Raw genomic sequence first — 21,082 nt, forward strand, 5'->3', positions numbered from 1 at the left:
ACACCTCGTTGACAGCTCAGAGCTTAAAAAAAATTATATACACATATATAAAAAAGACTGCTGCCCTGAGGGGCAGGGGGAGCGCCTTCCTGCAAGGGGGTTAGCCAGGGCAGGTGGACTCAGGACCACCCCCATCTTCTTAAAGGACCCCCTGCAAATGTCCCCATATCCCCAGTTCCAACAAAGTGGTCAAGGCAACCAGTCACACAGGGGGAGGTGGGGGGTGAGCAGGGGGCACAGCTTCAGAACTCCCTCCCCTGAATGGGGAAAGTGGGGAGTGAGAAGAGCCACACTCCACCCTTCAAGGCCTCCCCACCCCTGAAAACCCATTCCAACCCCTATGTACCCCTCCGTCCCCCCAGCCCCATTCCAATGTCCATGCTAGGAGCTGTAAGTGCAGTGAGATCCATGGTCCAGGGTGGGCAGCTAGGGGGTGGGGACTGTGACAAGATTCTGGGAGAGGGGTAGAGGTGGAAGGAAGGGTAGACACTGGCTCAGTCTGATGGTCATTCCCCCAGAGGCTCCCCCAGGGCTAATATCTCTAAGGTTGCAGAGTCCTAGCCTGGGCTCCCTCCCACCCTCATTCCCCCCCATGCATTTTGCTTTTTAAAAAAAATGAGGGTGGGCGGGAGCAGAACTAGAGGGGTGAAAAAAAAAATAGGAGTCACAGAGGGGACTCTCCCTTCAACCCCTCCCCAGCCCCCCAAAGGCTTTCCTAGGCCCCTGGGGGTACAGAGGCAGGCCTGGCCTCCTCCCGGGGCTCAGTTGGAGTCTGAGTCAGAGGAGTCTCCTGAGGAGGACGAGCTGGAGCTGCTCCCCTCCGACTCATTGTCTTCGTCTTCGTCCTCATCCTCATCCTCGTCATCATCCTCTTCGTCATCATCATTCTCATCCCCATCCTCGCTCTCATCCTCACTGCTCGACTCAGAAGAATCGCCCCCCTCATCTGAGGAATCCCCATTTTCATCATCATCATCATCTTCTTCATCTTCTTCCTCTTCCTCATCATCATCGTCATCTTCCTCTGACTCCGACTTGGACTGCATGGTGGGCTTAGATTTAGGGTTTGGGCCTCGAAGCTTGGTCATGCTCTTGCGTTTATTGGAGATGTATTCTTTGTAAGCTGCACGGTCCTGGGGGGACAGACTCTTGAGCCAAAGGTCCAAGTGCACCTTGTATTGCTTCTGTTGCTCTTCTGCCAGTTTCTTGTAATGCTCCTTCTGGCCCTGGGAAATCCGCTGCCACCGACTGCCAATCTCCACCATCCTCTCTTTCAGGCGCAGGTGGTTCAACTCCCCATTGGACAGCAGCTCCTGGGAGAATTTCTGGTAACCGTTCATGGGAGGCTTTTTGGGCTCCCCCTGGAACTTCATCTTCTTGGAGGAATTGGCAGTTGCTGGGGGAGCCCTCATCAACAAGTACCTAGCAACAGGCTTGCAAGCTTCCATGCATGTAGAAGTATATTTTTATATACATATATGTGTATACATGTATATGTATGTATAGAACGAAAAAGTGAGGGTATTGGTAAGCAGGGAAGAAATAATTTTTCATTAAGATTTGTTGAATATTGTCCTCTTATCTTAAAACAAAAACAATACAGAACAAAGATTATTTTGTTTCCCAAATACAACAAAATTTGAAATAACTTTATGTCTATCATTGATGTATTATCTCTTGAAAACAGGACTTTTCAAACTTCAATTTTCTCTGAGACAAAGAATTCTCAACCTTCCTTCTGAAAAGAGCTATTATTTTTCGCTTACTTATCCCATAAAGAGGGAGTAGTTTTCTTTATACTATTTTTCTCTATTGGGCCTTCTTAGTTTTCTGATCTAGCAGATGTGTCATAGGCTAAAAGAAAGTTGTCATTACACATAGGACAAGAAGATTTATGATAGTTGGTGCCAAGAGATGTAGGTCTGTTCTCTATGTTTGCTTCAAAATGTTTCTGCTCCAAAAATGTTCCAATTCTAACATTTTTTTTGAACTGATTCACCTAAAGATTGGACCCAGTGGTGCTTATAGAAAATATAGGCCAACTCCCTTTCCCCAAAGTAACTCTAAGTCTCACTGCAGTCCTTCAAGCTACCTTTAGATAGAGAGAGTGGGCTCTTGAGTGATCCAGGAAAGTCCTTCATCCCAAGAAGAGCTATATGTCTGTTTTCCAATCAATACCGATGAATCAGAAAATTTTGTACTTCCATTTGGGATTACTGGAAAGCTGCAGCCTATCTAGGACAAAAAGCTTTAGTCAACAGAAAATCATTCTATCAGTGTAACACCTCACTTGAAAATCTCCTTGGTATTAAAACCAGTCCTAGTTTAGGCTTCACTTTTTGCCTGAAATATTGTTGAATCTGACTTTGTAAAATAACTAGCTAGCCAGTCTTCGTAAGAGTAAATCACAGGGTAAAGGTTGCCTGTATTAGTAAAAAGAAAAACAAGAACAAACTAATGTGTTTAACAGTGGATTCTATCAAATGGGGCTCTTCAACTATTCATTCAATAACAAATTTGGAATGGGCTAGAGGTGAACCTGTGATCCCCTACCTGCAGAGAGCTTCCAAGAAGAGTTTCTTTACTAATGTAGAGAAGATACACATCTATTTCATAGTCCTGGATTATAGTCTTAGAGAGTTTCCTAGGTCAAGATCATTAAATATAGCTGAATCATATTAGTCTAAATAATGAATTGTCTGAAGTAGATTTATTATCTGAATTCATACTGCATATTTCCATTAGGACAGACAGTTTTCAGAGGAAGAAATTAAAGATATCTATAGGCATATGAAAAAATGCTCGAAATCACTACTGATTAGAGAAATGCAAATCAAAACAACTCTCAGGCACCACATCTCTCCTGTCCGATTGGCTAAAATGACAAAACAGGAAAATGATAAATGCTGGAGAGGATGTGGGAAAATTGGAACATTGTTACATTGCTGATGGAGTAGTGAACTGATCCAGCCATTCTGGAGAGCAATTTGGAACTATGCCCAAAGGGCTACAAAAATGTTCATACCCTTTGACCCAGCAATACCACTTCTAGGGTTGTATCCCAAAGAGATCACAGAAGTGGGAAAAAGACCCATATGTACAAAAATATTTATAGTGGCTCTTTTTGTGGTAGCTAAGAATTGGAAATCAAAGGGATGCCCATCAATTGGGGAATGGCTGAGCAAGCTGTGGTATATGAAGGTAATGGAATACTATTGTGCTATAAGAAATGCGGATGATACAGATTTCATAACAACCTGGAAAAACCTACACGACATAATGCTGAGTGAGCAGAGCAGAGCCAGGAGAACATTGTACACAACCACAGATATACGGATCCTGTGAGGACCAACCCTGACAGACTTCGCTCTTCTCAGCAACACAAGGTGCAAAGACAACTCCAAAGGACTCACGATGGAGAATGCTATCTACATCCAGAGAAAGAACTATGAAGTATGAAGGCAGATTGAGGTACACTTCATGCTTGCCTTTTCCCTCCCTTTTTTGTCTGTTTTGTTTTTGTTTTTGGGTTTTTTTTTTGGTTCTGTTTCCTCTTTCTCATGATTCATTCTATTGGTCATAATTCTTCTCCACAACTTGACTAGTGTGTAAATCAATTCAATGCAAAGTTATACGTGGAAGTTATATGGGATTCCATGCCGCCTTGGGGAGGGAGAGGGGGAGGGAGGGAAGAAAATCTGGAACTCAAAATTATGTAGAACCGAGTGTTGTAAAGTAAAAATACAAAAAAATTTAAAAAAAAACCAAAACTATAATTTCAAATAGTGCAAATTCAAATGCATGTGACCACTTCAGGGAATTCCATCTAGTATTGTAAATGGTGTATTGCTAATGTCCGGATTAAATGCTTTCCCAGAGTCACACAGACAGTAGATGCCGTAGGAAGGATTTGAACCCAATCTTCCTGTGAGCGCTCTATTTTATATTCCGCACTGTGCCTCATAATCCTAATTTACATTTAAATAACAAATTCAGATTTAAAAAGACCTTTCCTTGCAACAGCCTTGGAACACTGGATCTCTGTTTTATTTTGGACCTGAAATTTCATTGCAACTGTTTTGAAAAGTAGTATCCTTTATGGCTTCTGAGCTTATTCTTCCAAAAGATTTGCTTATGAAGCAAGTATCTCTTTGTCTTCAAATAGGTCAGATTACAATTGGTGTTAGAACCAGAATAGAATCCTGGGACCAAGAGAACCAAAGATGAGGACTGTATACAACCAGCATAAATTTTAGGCTAGATTGATACCGCAGGCTAAATCTCATAAGAGTCAATGTATAGGCATCAGAGAATACTAGAGTTAAAGAGCAGTGCACTGGGTGGGCAGATTGACTGAAATATAGCTAAACAAAAAATAGTAAAAGCAAAATGGTACCAGAAAGTAAAGCAGACTAATCAAAGGCTAAAGAAAATCTAGTTACCAGAGAACAGGGTGAAAAGTAGGTCAAGACTCTGACTAGAAACATAAAAAATCTCAGCAACCACAAGATCAAGAAGTAAATGATACTCATACAAGGACAAGATTAAGCATTAGCCAGGTATTCTCATATGATTCATGATTAAGTGTGAACCAATCCCAGGCCACAAGTAGCCCAACACTAAAAGGCAAGGAAAGGTAATTCAATTCAGTAGGTATTTATTAAGTACCTACTGTGTGTCATGGGCAGCTAAGTGGTACAGTAGACTGAGTAACATGCTTGGAGTCAGAAAGATTCTTCTTCCCGAGTCCAAATTTGGCCTCAGACATTTACTCACTGTGTGACCCTGGACAAGTCTCTTAAACCTGTTTGCCTCAGTTTTCTCACTAAAATGAGCTGAAGGAAATTGCAAACTACTCCAGTATCTTTGCCCAGAAAACCTCAAATGGGGCCACAAAGAGTCAAAAACGATTGAATAGCCACAACAACGCCGTGTGTCAAGATCTGTGTAGTGAATATACCAAGATAGAAAAACATGGCAAAGTCATGTATAATTTATGATAATTTATCTTCAGCCAAGGCACTAACGATGTACATACAGGGCCCTTAATGATAAAACTCAAATAACCATAATAGTACATTGAAAGAAAAAAGAATAAATGAACACATGCAAAGCAAAACTGACCTAGCTGAAGCAAAACTTCATTTTGTAAATAAAAGCTTAGTAGTTACCATTGGTAAGTAAGACTTTTCCTTGTATAAAAAATTATTATTCTAGAAGTTAACCCTACGATATTAATGTTTCATTTTGTCTTAACTGATCTACGGTCGTATGAAAAGCTATATTTAATGGGTTTGAGGGCCCTTTAAGTCATAATTTAAAGAAAGAAGTATCTAGTAAGAAAAAAAGCAACAGCTTCCTCCTTATTGCAGACTGAGTTGTGATGAAGGGGCTGTTTACATAACCCAGACTCAGAGGGTGGAGATGGCCACAATTAACTAGAGCAAGTATTTCTACAGAAATCTCATTCAATTTTATGTGAGATTTTGGCTGCATCTCTATTTGCAAAGTGAAGTGGAAAATTACATGAATAATTCAAGCAAAAAAAAGCCACCTTTTTTGCCTCAGTGTCTGTATATTTCAGGTGAAAATGTGGTTTGGAGTTTTGAAATATCCAAGTCATTGCTTCAATTCTCCACTTTGTTTGTACAGACACAGCCTCAGGATCCATGACTTATGAGTGAAAACTTAATGGCAGTACTGCCTTGAAGGGGACAGTGTATCTGTCATGTATGCCCTCTGGCAATTACAATAGTTGAGGAGAAGGTGCCTAAGAACAATTCTTTCTCATCACATTTAAAGGGAAAGTCACATCACACCAGTGAGAGAAGATTCATTCAGGTGATAGTCATTGAGGGAGGGAACTGGACAAATGATCTTGAGGTAATATTGTCTCTGGTGAATTTACTTTTGCTACTCAGGTGCTGGAGATCCAGCCATCAGAGAACTGGGAGTCTGAACTCCAGTGCCTTGGGAGCTAAGGCAAATTCATCAGAGATATTATTATCTAAAGGCAGCATGTGTTTAATCTGTTTCACTCCAAGCATTGGTGAAATAAATTGAACCAGGTTTTCCCAGGGCCTTAGCCACTCAGCTGATACTTTTGGAAGCTGCTTTAACTCTTTTAAGTCATTGGGGTGCTATTCACTAAGCTACTGCTTCACAGAACCATTTCAAGACTAGTAGAGTGAAGTATCATTCTGTAAATAATACAGGAATGCCAGAGATTGTGCAGGCATGGTAGATTTTTAGCACCCTAGTGTAATGTACCTTCTTCCTAAGCCCTGTACCTGTATAAAAGGGTCATTTTCTATGATGCACTTTGAAATAATTTCCCTTACCTATGTCGTCCTTCTTAATTTATAGCATATCTAAAACTGTTACTTAGCACTTCAGTAGCACAAACGCCATTGACTGGGAAGTCTCCATTAATTTTTTTTTTAAATTTATTTATTTAACATATTTAGTTTTCAGCATTGACTTTCACAAGAGTTTGAATTACAAATTTTCTCCCCATTTCTAACCTCCCCCCCACTCCAAGATGGCGTATATTCTGGTTGCCCTGTTCCCCAGTCAGCCCTCACTTCTCTCAGCCACTCCCCTCCCATCCCCTTTTCCCTTCCTTTCTTGTAGGGCAAGACAAATTTCTACGCCCCATCGCCTGTGTATCTTGTTTTCTAGTTGCATGTAAAAACTTATTTTTTTTTGTTTTTGAACATCTGTTTTTAAAACTTTGAGTTCCAAATTCTGTCCCCTCTTCCCTTCCCACCCACCCTCCCTAAGAAGTCAAGCAATTCAACATAGGCCACATGTGTATCATTATGTATAACACCTTCCACAATACTCATGTTGTGAAAGACTCACTATATTTTGCTCCTTCCCAACCCGTCCTCCTTTATTGAATTTTCTCCCTTGACCCTGTCCCCTTTTGAAAGTGTTTGTTTTTTATTACCTCCACCCACCTTCTGCCCTCCCCTCCATCATCCCCCCCTTTTTTAATCTTCTTCCCTCTTCTTTACTGTGGGGTAAGATACCCAATTCAGTATGTATGGTATTCCCTCCTCAGGCCAAATCTGATGAGAGCAAGATTCACTCATTCCCCCCTCACCTGCCCTCTCCCCTCCTCCCACAGAACTGCTTCCTCTTGCCACCTTTATGCAAGATAATCCACCCCATTCTATCTCTCCCTACCTCCCTCTCTCAAAATATTCCTATCTCATCCCTTAATTTGATTTTATTTCTTTTAGATATCTTCCCTTCATCTTCAACTCACCCTGTGTCTGCTCTCTCTCTCTCTCTCTCTCTCTCTGTATATATATATATATATATATATATATATATATATACACACACATACACATATACATACATACACATTCATATATATATATACATACATAAACATATACATATATATGCATATTCCTTTCAGCTACCCTAATACTGAGGTCTCATGAATCGTACACATCGTCTTTCCATGTAGGAATGTAAACAAAACAGTTCAACTTTAGTAAGTCCCTTGCAATTTCTTTTTCTTGTTCCTTTTCTTGATTACCTTTTCATGCTTCTCTTGATTCTTGTGTTTGAAAGTCAAATTTTCTATTCAGCTCTGGTCTTTTCACTGAGAAAGCTTGAACGTCCTCTATTTTATTGAAAATCCATATTTTGCCTTGGAGCATGATACTCAGTTTTGCTGGGTAGGTGCTTCTTCGTTTTAATCCTAGCTCCATTGACCTCCAGAATATCGTATTCCAAGCCCTTCGATCTCTTAATGTAGAAGCTGCCAGATCTTGGCTTATTCTAATTATGTTTCCACAATACTCAAATTGTTTCTTTCTGGCTGCTTGCAGTATTTTCTCCTTCATCTGGGAGCTCTGGAATTTGGCAACAATATTGTTAGGGGATTTCTGTTTGGGATGTATTTGAGGAGGCGATCGATGGATTCTTTCAATTTCTATTTTGCCCTGTGGCTCTAGAATATCAGGGCAGTTCTCCTTGATAATTTCTTGAAAGATGATATCTAGGCTCTTTTTTTGATCATGGCTTTCAGGTAGTCCAATAAGTTTTAAATTCTCTCTCCTGGATCTATTTTCCAGGTCAGTGGTTTTTCCAAGGAGATAGTTCACATTGTCTTCCATTTTTTCATTCATTTGGTTCTGTTTTATAATATCTTGATTTCTCATCAAGTCACTAGCTTCCACTTGCTCCAATCTAATTTTTAAGGTAGTATTTTCTTCAGTGGTCTTTTGGACCTCCTTTTCCAATTGGCTAATTCTGCCTTTCAAGGCATTCTTCTCCTCATTGGCTTTTTGGAACTGTTTTGCCATTTGAGTTAGTCTATTTTTAAGGTGTTATTTTCTTCAGTGTATTTTCCAGTATATTTTTGGGTCTCCTTTAGGAAGTCATTGACTTGTTTTTCATGGTTTTCTCGCATCCTTCTCATTTCCCTTCCCACTTTTTCCTCTACTTCTCTAACTTGCTTTTCCAAATCCATTTTGAGCTCTTCCGTGGCCTGGGACTAGTTCATGTTTTTCTTGGAGGCTTATGTTGTAGGCTCTTTGACTTTGTTAACTTCTTCTATCTGTATGTTTTGTTCTTCTTTGTCACCAAAGAAAGAAACCAAAGTCTGAGACTGAATCTGGGTGTGTTTTCGCTGCCTGGCCATATTCCCAGCCAACTAACTTGACCCTTGAGTTTTTCAGCGGGGTATGACTGCTTGTAGAGTAAAGAGTTCAATGTTCCTCGTTTGGAGGGGATGTGCCAGCTCTGCCACACCAGCACTCCTCCTTCCCCAAGAACCCCCAGCCCAGACTGGGGTAGATCTTCAGCAGGCTGTGCACTCCTGCTCTGATCCGCCACTTAATTCCTCCCACCAGTTGGGCCTGGGGCCGGAGGCAATTGCTGCTGTAACTGTCCCACCTCCGCTGCCTCAGGGGCAGTGGCCAAACCACGAACTCCTTCCACTCCTGCAGCTTTTCCCACTAATCTTCTCTGTTGTCTTTGATGTTTGTGGGTTGAGAAGTCTCGTAACTGCCGCAGCTCACTGATTCAGGGCGCTAGGGCCCGCTCCGCCCGGCTCCTGGTCTGGTTGGTCCGTGCTGCTCACACTGGGCTCTGCTCCGCTCCCCTCCACTCCCAGCTCCCAGCTCTGTGTGGGATAGACCTCACCCAGAGACCATCCAGGCTGTCCTGGACTGGAGCCCTGCTTCACTCTGCTCTTTTGTGGGTTCTGCAGTTCTAGAGTTGGTTCAGAGCCATTTTTATAGGTTTTTGGAGGGACTCGGTGGGGAGCTCACACTAGTCCCTGCTTTCCAGCCATCATCTTGGCTCCACCCGCCTTCCATTAATTTTTTTAAACTAAAATTAAGAAAGGACAGAACAATCAAAATCATTAATGTACTAGAAAATAATGTATCAGAAAATATAATAATTTGAGTTATTCATACTTTGGAAGAAAACTCTAAGGCTATATCTATGTACTATGAAAATCACCACCAACTGATTTGGTCAAAATTTGGGAGTTAATAGGCCTTTGCAGACAAAAGAGTAATAGATTTCAGTTGAGCCAAACTTTGAGTCTCCCACCTAACAAAGGAATAGCCAGATATTGAATATTCCAAATGATAGTCAACAGAATATGGTGCATTTTTCATTACAATAAACAATTTAGCTGACTGCTTAGAATAGTTATCAATGTTTTAGTTTTCCAATGCAATATTCAGTATTATGCATTGTTTGGTTCTAATATAGCACAGAAAGCATTTCTCTCAAATGCAAAGTTGCAGTTTTTTACTATTGGCCCTGAAAAATACTCAAAAACCTTTTAGCAATACAGAAGTGATGCTGGGGGAAAAAATTCACTAGTGTTCGTAGTATGGCTGTACTGTTTTAGAAACTATGAATCCATTCCATTTTCATAGGTTTGGATTGTTTATTTTTTTTTTTGTGAAATCAAACTATGTTACCAGTTATCTCAGTTTTCAGACATTAGTGACAATTTCATTCACTTTTGATTCCTTGTGCCAACATAAGAAGAAAACAAAAAAGTAATGAAAGCACTGCAAAAGATGAGAATAGAGAGGGGGAAAAAGAAAAGAGGGCTGAGGACAGCAAAAAGAGGGAATCAAGAACAAAGACTAATACTAGATAAATAAAGAAACAGCTTTAAATGGTCTAGTTAAAAAAATAGGGGCTTTAAAACAGATTTAATCTGATATTTTTTATTTTCCATATATATATATATATATATATATATATATATATATATATATGCAGGGGATGCCAACACAGATCTGCCATGTGATTTAACCCTACATTATTTTTTTATTCTTTTTTTTTGAGGGGGGAAAGGAAGGCAATTGAGGTTAAGTGACTTCCCCAAGGTCACACAGCTACTAAGTGTGCCAGGTGTCTAAGGCTGGATTTGAACTCAGGTCCTCCTGACTCCAGGGGCCAGTGCTCTAGTGACTGTGTCACCTGGCTGCCCCTAATCCTACATTATTTTAAAGTTGTTTTTAACTATCTTTACCCAATGAGATATTAGAAAACTCGATTCCTATATGAAAGTCTCTAATGAATACCTTGCTACGACTGCAGGTGACCTTGAGTCTTCATAAACTATACAAGGGAAGAGCAGGCTCTGATAATTCTAATCTGAAAAAAAAAATGAGTCTGGATCTGGAAATGTCCTGTGTGTCCGTCATTTTGCAACCAGCATGCTAAGCTTGGAGTGGCTCATCCACAACGTGATTATTTTTTGTGGATAGAGTACAAGGTGATTTCATATTTTGGACATGAATACCTACTACATGGTATACTAAGATGAAGAATTGTTGCTATTTACATGAGTGCGGTAAAGTTTGTACACAAATATAATCAAAGAATGTATTGAGATTTTGAAGTACTGAAATTACTTTTAGGGCTTGTCTATTAGTATATCTGTCTGTGAAAGATTAAAGCACATGGACAAATTGGGCCTAAAGTTGGACAGGAGAGAAAGCAGACTGAATTGCCTTCAAAAAATGGAAAAGTACCTTTAATGAGCTCAAATATCTCCTGGAAACAAAGGCCCATCAGTTTAATACCATAATTCTATCAGTGTTGCTATATGGCAGTGATAAATCATACACAATGATCTCTGAAGTATTAAACAGAAATATCATACAGAGCAATGGAGAGCTTCATTACAAATGTGAATATGCAGAACCATATTACCAATGAGAAATATCAAAGAACAGGAGTAAATGATGTCATCAAGGAAATGCATGATAGAAAGAAAAGTTGGCCTGATCATGTGGCAAGAGGGAAATCGAGAGCGCTCCACTAGTTTATTTCCAGTCAGGAGAAATTGAGCATATTGGGGAGAATCCTTGTGTGTAACTGAAGTTGAGATGAGTTTCATCCCATTGTTAACAGGTTCTACCATGTGTAGTTCTTCCCTATGGTTATAGTCCTGAGCTCATTCCTTTCCCAGCCTTATTCCTGACTGTCCTGACTATAAAACCATGCTTCTGCTATTATCTCCTTCTGGAGCTTCACTCAGCATCTGTGGCATCCTTGCACTGGAACACTGAATCATTTCTTTGTCTTTCTCACCCTGGAATACCTCTCCACAAGTCCTGTTGCCTTCTACTATTGGTGAGTTCCTCTTGCATCTGCCATTTCATGGAGAGGCCCAAGTTGCTCAACCTTACTTCCTCCCCTTCTGCATCTTTTCCTGACTTTTAAGATTTCAAAGTCATGCCACTATACCAGGTACCTCTTTCTCCCTCTCTTTCTACCCTCACTTTCTTTTACGTGTTCTTTTCCTCTGTTAAAATACAAACTCCTTTAGGACAGAGACTATTGTTCTTTTTTTTTCCTATCCTGAGTGCTGTGTTATCATGAAGCAAGTACTTAATGGTATTTGTTAACTTTCTTCCTTATTTTGGAATTAAATAGAATGAAACTAATTCTTATTTTCCATGACAATCTTTCAAATGTTTGTTAACTAAGAAAATGTTCTTCTCAATGCTACATATGCCTAATTACTTCATTTCTTCAAAAAATGGGTTCAAAGTCTTTTATCATCTTAATACCTCTCATTTTAATGTTCTCTGATGGTCATCATCTATATCAAAGTGTAGTGTCCAAACCCAAACATGATTTTCTAGGTATGTGCTAACTATTGCAAAGTTCTATGGAACAAGTACGTCTTTTGAACTATATACAATAATATTCAGACTACATATGTGTGTATATATGTGTATATATATGTGTGAACATATATGTATATGTATGTATGCATATGTGTATATTCTTTCTCATTAATTTGTTTTAGTTGTCATGCCATCCTGTTGGTTTAATTGATTTTTTCAACAATAGCCATAACACTTTAATCTCGATCTCTACCTTACTATCCTTCAGTAATCAATATTTGAATCTAAAAGTGAAAGTTTTCATTTTACAGAATGACAGAATCACAGCATGGAAAGTCGCCTCAAAGTTAACAGGTGAATAGCAGTTTTCTCTATAATATTATCAAAAGTGGCCATCCATGATCATCTTGAAGACTTTGAGTAATAAGGCAACAGTTTTATTTTGTTTTGTTTTTTACCCCTGAAGTTAATCACTTACACTTCAGGGACCTTTAAATTGTTAGGATACTTTTTTTTTCCTTTACATGTATGTGAAATATAACTTGCTAAAATTTCCATACATTGCTCCTTATTCTTTATTTTGGGGGCTGTAACAGCAAGCATCCTGGCACATCCAGGATGGCCTGCTAACACAGGTTCTTTGATCTGCTTTTCTCAAAGAAAGGCAAGTTCTGATTTTTTTTTTTTGGCAGGGCAGTTGGGGTTAAGTGACTTGCCCAAGGTCACACAGCTAGTACATGTGTCAAGTGTCTGAGGCTGGATTTGAACTCAGGTCTTCCTGACTCCAGGGCCAGTGCTCTACTCACTGTGCTGTCTAGCTGCCCTGAAAGGCAACTTTTAAAGGGGTCAGCAGTCTTTAATTATAGATAAGTAGAAAATACAAGCAGAGAAATGAGCACAGAGATTCAAGAGACAGGGCTCCAACTGTCTGAATAAAGTGATACCACCACCTACATATACCACCAGATGGGGAAGAACCAATATCTGAGTAGTCGGGGAGCTCTTAACAAGTGGCTACTCAGAGTCCCATTCAGGAAATCAAAAAGTACTTCTAACGAGCAAACCCTCAAAGCAAAATTGACCTCATAATACATATATATATATACACATACATACATACATACTTTTGGCTAATAGGATCAGAGTCAGAAGGCATCACAACCTGTGTCACTCAGTGCCTAACTAGCTTCATACCAAAAGGTGTGAAAGCCTTCCTACAAGCAAGGCTCCTATTAGCAAGCTTTCCCTTAGCAAGCTTCATCTTAGGTAAGTTCCTCTCCCAATGGTCTCTATGTGACTCAGGATGTATCACAGCTGGGCCGTATTTCGAAGCAGCAAGACATCTGTGATTGAACACATGTGGTCACATAGGCCTATTAATGGACAGGGAAGATCTTCATATTCCATTAACGTTACAGGGGCCTAGTGAAAAAAGTCACCCTGAGGGATAGATTGGAGGGAGTATGCACAAGGTAAATCAAACCACTGCCACCATCTCAACCATTATCTACCTCAGACCTCAAATAAGATAACCTATGGCCCTCAACCTAAAACCATTAGGAATGGCCCTGTCCCCCAGACTACCAGTCCTATTTCCCATCTGCTTCCTGTAACCTTTATTGAAGAAAACAGTCTATGTGGAGAAGGGGCCCACTTTCCTCAGGACTGGCATTCCCTTATAACAATCACTGGCTAACTGTCCCAGAGGAGCAGATAAGCCTAAGATCATAAGGAATGGAAATGTCTATTTCCCACTCCCCAAATCACTGATCCTATTGTAACCAACCATCTAAACAGCTATCACATCAAAAAGCAATTCCTATAGAGATAGGATCTCCTAATGCTACTACATATGCTAAAGCTCCTGCCTTTTCCTCAAGCACAGCATCTGAAGACTCAGAAAAGAAGATTTCTTGACATCAAAATCCTTCACACAGTCAAATTGTTCAAAATTAGAAACAGATGTGATTTTATCTTTGGAAATCACATTAAAGAAGACATATTACCATCTGCTTTTTTGTTACATCCAAAGTACCCTTTCCATCTGACTTGTAGCTAAAACTTCCTATATGTTGTCTCCTCCATTAGAATGTGAACTCTGAGAACAGGAATAGGTTCCACTTTTCTATTTGAATCCTCAGAGCTCAAAACATTGCTTTGCATACAATAAATATTTAATAAATGCTTTTTCATTCATTAATTTGTTCCACCTGAAAGCCCTTTAAGACCTTGAAGACACCTATAATTTGCATTGTTAGTATTCTCTTCTCCAGAATAAATGTTTTTAGATCCTACAATCAATCCTTGTGACACAGTTTCCAGTTCACTTACCATATAGTTTATCTATTTCTAAGCAAGCTCTAATATGTCATTGTTCTTTCTAAAACATGGCACTAAAAGCTAGACATATTTGAAGTGTGGCCTTTCAAGGGAGTTAGTAGCTAGGTTCTCTAGGTGGCACATTGTATAAAACATAGCACCTAAAGCCAGGAAGACTGGAGTTCAAATCCATCCTCATGTTGTATGACCCTGGGTAAGTCACTTAACTCCTGTTTGCCTCAGTTTCCTCATCTGTAAAACTGGGATGATAATAATATCACCTACTTCTCAGGGTAGTTGTGAGAATCAAATGAGATAATAAATGTAAAGTGCTTGACATCACATGGCACATAGTAACCACTATGTAAATATTAGCAATTATTACCATTAACAGGGGTATCATTTCCGCATTTTTTTATATTGATGAATCCTAAGATTGAATGACTTTGGTGCCCATATTGATATATATTGAGATTGCAGTCTGCTAAAATATCTGCATCTTTTTCAAATGACTTGTCACTAAGCCAGACCTCCCCATCCATACCTATGCAGTTGATATTTTATATCCAAGAGAAGGAATTTATGATTTTCCTGACTAAACACCTTTTTTCATTTATTAAAAATTGTATTTATATATTTTGTTTGGCTTCACATTAATTCTCAACTATACCTTCCCTATCCAGAAATTCTTCTCTCTAAACAAAGGGGTGGGGAGAGAAATTGTTTTTAGATTTCCAAATTATGTACCACATCAACCAAGTCAATTGTTCCCTAAAGAAGCAAGAGAGCTTCATGTTGTCATATATATTTTGAGGTCAAGCTGGGTCACGATAATTGCACAACATTTAATGAGGGATTTTTATACCTCTCCACTCACATCGGTTTAATCACATAAATAGATACATACAAACACACATACACACGGTAGTGTATCTGTATATGTATGTATGTATGATGTATAGAATTTATGTAGAATTTTACATATAGTTTTCCTGGTCATACTTACTTCACTTGATGTTGGTTCCTTTATGCTTCTCTGTGTCCTTTATAGTTACCATTTTATTGTAGTAATATTATACTTGGGGTAGCTAAGTGGTACAGGGGATAGAGTATCAAGACTGGAGCCAGGAAGACTTGACTTCAAATTTTACCTCAGACAGTTACTAACTGTGTAACCCTGGGCAAATCGCTTAACCCTATTTGCCTCAGTTTGCTCTTCTGTAAAAATGAGCTGGAGAAGGAAATGGTAAAGCACTCCAGTATCTTTGCCAAGAAAACCCAAAATGTGGTCACAAACAGTCCTAAGACAATGAACAACTGAAATGAGGACAGCAAGAAACAAATGAAAAAGTGAACTAAGGGTAGCTAAATGGCATAGTGGATAGATTGCTGAGCCTGGAGTCAGGAAGACATCATCTTGAGCTCAAATCTGGTCTGAGACATTTACTGGTTATGTGACCCTGGGCAAGTCACTTAACCCTGTTTACTTCAGTTTCCTCATCTGTAAAATGAGCTGGAAAAGGAAATAACAAACCATTCCAGTATCTTTGCCAAGAAAATCCCAGATGGGGTTACAAAGTGTGAGACACAACTGAAATGACTGAATGATAACAACAATATTATACTGAATCCTTATATGAAAATTTATTTTGCCCTTCTCCATTGGATGGGAATATAATCTGTTTCTAGTTCTGTTATCACGAAAGTGTTACTTTTAAGTACTTTGGAATATAGAAACCTTTTATTTCTACCTTTGAGCTTCTTTCAGCAAATACTTAAAAGCAGAACAGTTAGACTAATTAACAGCTCCACCAACAAGGTAATAATTAGCTGTATTTCCACAGACACCCAAACATTTTTATTCCAATTATCTTTTTTTTCTTTTTGCCAATTTTTCTTATTGTAGTCCAGCTTTTAAAATTGAGTTGATCCTTTCTGGTCTGTCAAGATAATAATGCTAATCAAGGAGTAAAGTCTCCTTTAAAATAAATGTACCTGGTCACACAGGAATAACATTTAGGATGATATTTGTGCTATCATGAAAGAATAGAGAAATTATGGAGATTTTGTCATTTTATCATTCGTAAAAATCCTACATATTTTGAAAGCATTCCATGCATAGTACATATATAACCTGATGATCCCACATTGAAGAAGCCATTTAGAAAAGGGATGATGAGAGATAATGAAACTTTAGAAAAATAGAATAATTTGGGAGATTAAAAAGCTTGATGGATTTATTTTAAATTTCTTTCCTTTTCATAATGAAAGGAGAAAATAAGAAAATATAAAATATTTGTTTTTATTCAGCTGATTTTTTTTTGTTCAATGCCTCCCTGCTTTTGTACCTCAGTAATTTGACCAATATTTTTATTCATGCTAAAGTCAACCATGTGGGTAAAGAGTGCCAGAATTGGTTATGTAACATGGTATATATCCTGTCATGTTTGTGAGAACAGGGAAGGAAACAATAATAGTTAACGTTTCTATAATGCTTACTAAATGCTAGGCACTGTGCTAAGTACTTTATAATTATTATCTTATTTGATCCTTTCAAATCCCCTGTGAGGTAAGTGCTATTATTATCCCTATGTTATAGATGAGGAAACCGAAATGAACAAAGATTAAGTGACTTGCCTGAGGTTACACAAATAAGTGTACAAGGCCAAATTTGAACTCAGGCCTTCCTGACTCCAGACCTTGTGCCCTATCTACTGTGCCCTCTAGACTATGTTTCACTGCAAAGAATGATTAATGAAAGAGGAAAGGTACAGATAATGGAGGAGAGAAGGAAAGACTAAGGGGGGAAAGATACAGACTATTGGGAAAGGAAGATAGGAAAGAGAGAAGCAAAAACATAGATAACAGAAGGATGAGAAAGAAGAAAAGAAGGTAAGGAAATAGAGTTAGGAATGAAAAAAAAAACAAAGGTAAAAAGAGGTAAGGAATGAAAGGAGAAAAAAAGATAATCTAGGTATAAAATGAGTCTCCATGACTACTCAAAGATGGTAGTCAGTTCCTATATGTTATGTCTCTATACTTTACGGGATTATTTACTATTCTCAAAAGCATTTAAGTTTGCCACTCTACCTTAGGAACTGAACTCCTCTTTGGTAAACTGTTTAAATTTATGTTGAGCATAAATGATGGAAGAATTCCCCTGCATAAATAGCATTCACTGCTCCAGCTTTCTTTTTTCAAGAGTGTTAATTAATTAATTAATATTTACAAATTATTTAATATTTTAAATTAAAACACTCGGTCTTGCTATTGTTTCTGCTTCCCTCTTGCAACATGACTAGCCCACCTCCTTTTCTAGTCACACTTCTCTTTCCTGACAACTCTTGTTCTTTTTTGTGAAGAATTCTTATTTTAGCCTATTTATAGCCAACATTTATTTCTCCATCGTAATTTGGATGACCTACAATTCCAATTCCTTAGAAACTGTGTTTTTGATGACTCAGAGGCATATAGCATAACTGCAAGATTAGAGTTCAGAAGGTTTTTGTTTGTTTGCTTTTTCAAGGCAAAATGAAGTTATTAAACTGTGCGACTTCCCAAATTCCATCCTGCTGACTCTTCTCCAATTATATATCCAGTTCATTGCTTCTTTGTAGCACCTGCCATTGGAATGTATACACACATTCATTCATATAAAGAAGAATTTAAGTACCAACTAGACAATAGGCATCAGGGACAAGAAGGCAAAATGAATATGAATACACATGTTTATATACACACATATATTGGTGGAGACAAAATGTGCATAGGTAAGTATATACAGAATAATACTGTATAGAATAAAAATAAATTAAGGCAGTTAAATATATGATAGAGTAGGAGGCCAACAGCAGTGGAGAGATTAGGAAAAGATTAAATAGAAATGTATGCTTAGATGACATATAGCTCTTGACTTGCCCCTTGAAAAAAAGTAGGATATCACATGAAGAGAGGAGAGTCCACTACAAGCATGTTTTGACCACTGCAAAGACACAGAAACAAGAGATAGAATGTCACATATGAGGAACAAAAAATGTCAGTATGGTTCCTCCTCCTTGCTATGCTTAGTGCTTCTTGCTTGGAGGAGACAAATCCAGTTATTCAATTTGACCTTTTGATTCAAATATAAAGGCTGGGTTTTATGTTGTATTTTTCTTGGCATACATTAAGTATTTTAAAGTTAATAAATCCAAAATAAATATTGATATCATTAGAAAAATCCTCATTAATTGTAGAAGCTGTTGTCCATATTTTTTTGTTCTTTTTCATACAATTTGCTTTCTGTTGCATTGGACTTCTTGCTACCATATATAAGAATGCCAAAAAATTGACATTCCCTTTTCTGATTTTTCCCTTGTTTCCTATGTCTTTTTAGTAAGTTCTTTGTGATTGGTTTTTGTTAATTTTGTGCTTTTTTGACTCTGTATATTACTTAAACTTATTGACTCTCACTGATAATGGCAGATTAAAGGAGTCTGAAATTTCAAATGTCTTTCTTTAGGTATTTAAAAATTTTCCCTACGTTCCCCCACTTTGTTAGTAATTGGCATTTATGCTCAAGAATATTTCTTAATAGTTCTACCTTTCCTCCCATGGTTCTTAACATGGCAACAGATATCATAGAAACTGTTATATGCAGGTCCTGAAATGTTTAGCACTTTCTGTCAAATATTATAGGGCAATATGTTCATTCACACTGGAAATAGCACATGCTAGCCTTTAAAATGATTCTGTTTTGATGTAGTTACTCTGATAGTTATACTCTTTCTATCAAATGCCAAAAGGGCTTTTCAAAATTTGTTTATATAATCCTATACCTTCAAAATAATTTCAGACATTCACACTATTGTTCTGATCCTTTTCACTGGTATATAGAATTTTTGTATTTTGTGTTGTCAAGATGTTTAATGACCTAAGGTTCTTCTATTTTCCCACTTCTGACTTCAGTTTTAATCTAATCTAATTTTCAGTTTCTACTTGATCTAATCTTAGCTAAGGGGTTAAGTTTTTTTTTTCCAATTATTAAGCATTTATATTTCTTCTCCCACCTTCCCTCACCCACTGGGGAAGAAAGGAAGGAAGGAAGGAAGGAAGGAAGGAAGGAAGGAAGGAAGGAAGGAAGGAAGGAGGAAAGAAAGAAAGAAAGAAAAAGATACAAGGGATAGGAGGGCAGGCAATATTTTTTAAATAGCATATTTAGGCCAAATAAGTTCCTCACTGGCCACACCAAAATGTGTTTTTTATACTGTACATTAGTCCGTCATTTCTCTCCCTGAGGAGGTCACCAATTTTTCATTAAAAGTCTTCTAGAATCATGGTTGGTCATCTTATTGATAAGAGTTTTAAGTCTTTCAGAATTGATCTACCTTTCCTGGAGAGAAATATGGAATTATGCCTCCAACTAATTATAACACAGGAATGTAATTGATTACTATTTGTAGTGTAAGAAAGGAATAAAGATTTATATGGACTGACACAGAATGAAGTAAGTAAAATCAGCAATTATTTCTTATGTAATTATGAAAAAATTCTTATATTCATCTATAATATACTATTGTATATTGGAACTCACACATGAACATGTGAAGTATGAAGCCTTTGTCTGTTACTTGTAAGATCAGTCTCCAATCGTCTTATATTCCAGTTAAATTTAGTATAAAAACATTTAGTATATTATTTGTAGTACAGCATAAAGAAAGTGTTCTTTTCTTCAGTCTATTTCATATGCACTCAGGGTTATCCTGATTTAGGGGTCAGGGTAATATGTATTGAAGCATTTCCAGCCATTGAAATGTCTGATTTGTTCTAGTACATCTTGCCTTCGTAAAGTACCCAAACAGGGGTCAAACTAATCATCATTAATGCCCAGGTGGAGTGATCATAGAATCCTATGCTACAATCTAATCCTTTTCTATCTTTTAAATCACAGGTGTCTTTGCATCACACTAACCCAATGAGTGAAATCACCAGAGCCTAATTTGTCCATGTTTCAGAGTTCTTGAAAAACCTTCAGAGTTGTTACAGCAGTCACAAGAAAAACAAATTTCCTGCTGGATTTTATCCTACCTGACATTACCCTATTTTACTATTGTCCTAAATACCTGATGCTGTGGATTGGACTTTGGGTGGGTTATAATTGTTGTTATTGTTGATAATTTCTTCTTTTTAGAGTGGCATTCTTTAATGTAACTCTCAGCCATTCTCTGTCAATATACTGCCAAGAGGACTGGAAAGTAACATAAGTAGCATTATCATTTATATATCAGTAGATGATAACTGATTGTAGATGATAAATAGATTGTCTCATGGTACATCTGATCTATTCCTACTTAATCTATTGAAGAGAATAATTTGCTTATTGGATCACAGGTTTATACTTTTGGAAAAAAAAATAATTTTTGAAACCCTTAAAGAAAACTCCCAAACTGCTATTTTTTTCATTTATCAAATGATTTAATTTATTTTAGTTGTATTCATAATGTCAAATATTGTCAGTTCTAACACTTTAGCACCATCAAGGCCAATTTGTTAATTGGAGATATTCACTCAACTTCATTCTGCTCTAGAATATACTGAAAGTCATTCCATGGCAGTGAAATTAAAGCTATTTGTACATTACAGTATGA

General features: G+C 37.8%; 1 protein-coding gene across 1 annotated transcript; it reads right to left on the reverse strand.

The window, feature by feature from the left end:
• Positions 1-525: 525 nt before the first annotated feature.
• Positions 526-1,448, reverse strand: LOC118847169 (nucleolar transcription factor 1-like). Its single transcript, XM_036755746.1, has one exon. The coding sequence runs from the start codon at positions 1,446-1,448 to the stop codon at positions 762-764; it is 687 nt and encodes a 228-aa protein (XP_036611641.1). The 3' UTR covers positions 526-761.
• Between the last annotated feature and the right edge of the window lie 19,634 nt (positions 1,449-21,082).

Source organism: Trichosurus vulpecula, chromosome 4 (assembly GCF_011100635.1).
Source record: "Trichosurus vulpecula isolate mTriVul1 chromosome 4, mTriVul1.pri, whole genome shotgun sequence".
NCBI classification, from domain to species: domain Eukaryota; kingdom Metazoa; phylum Chordata; class Mammalia; order Diprotodontia; family Phalangeridae; genus Trichosurus; species Trichosurus vulpecula.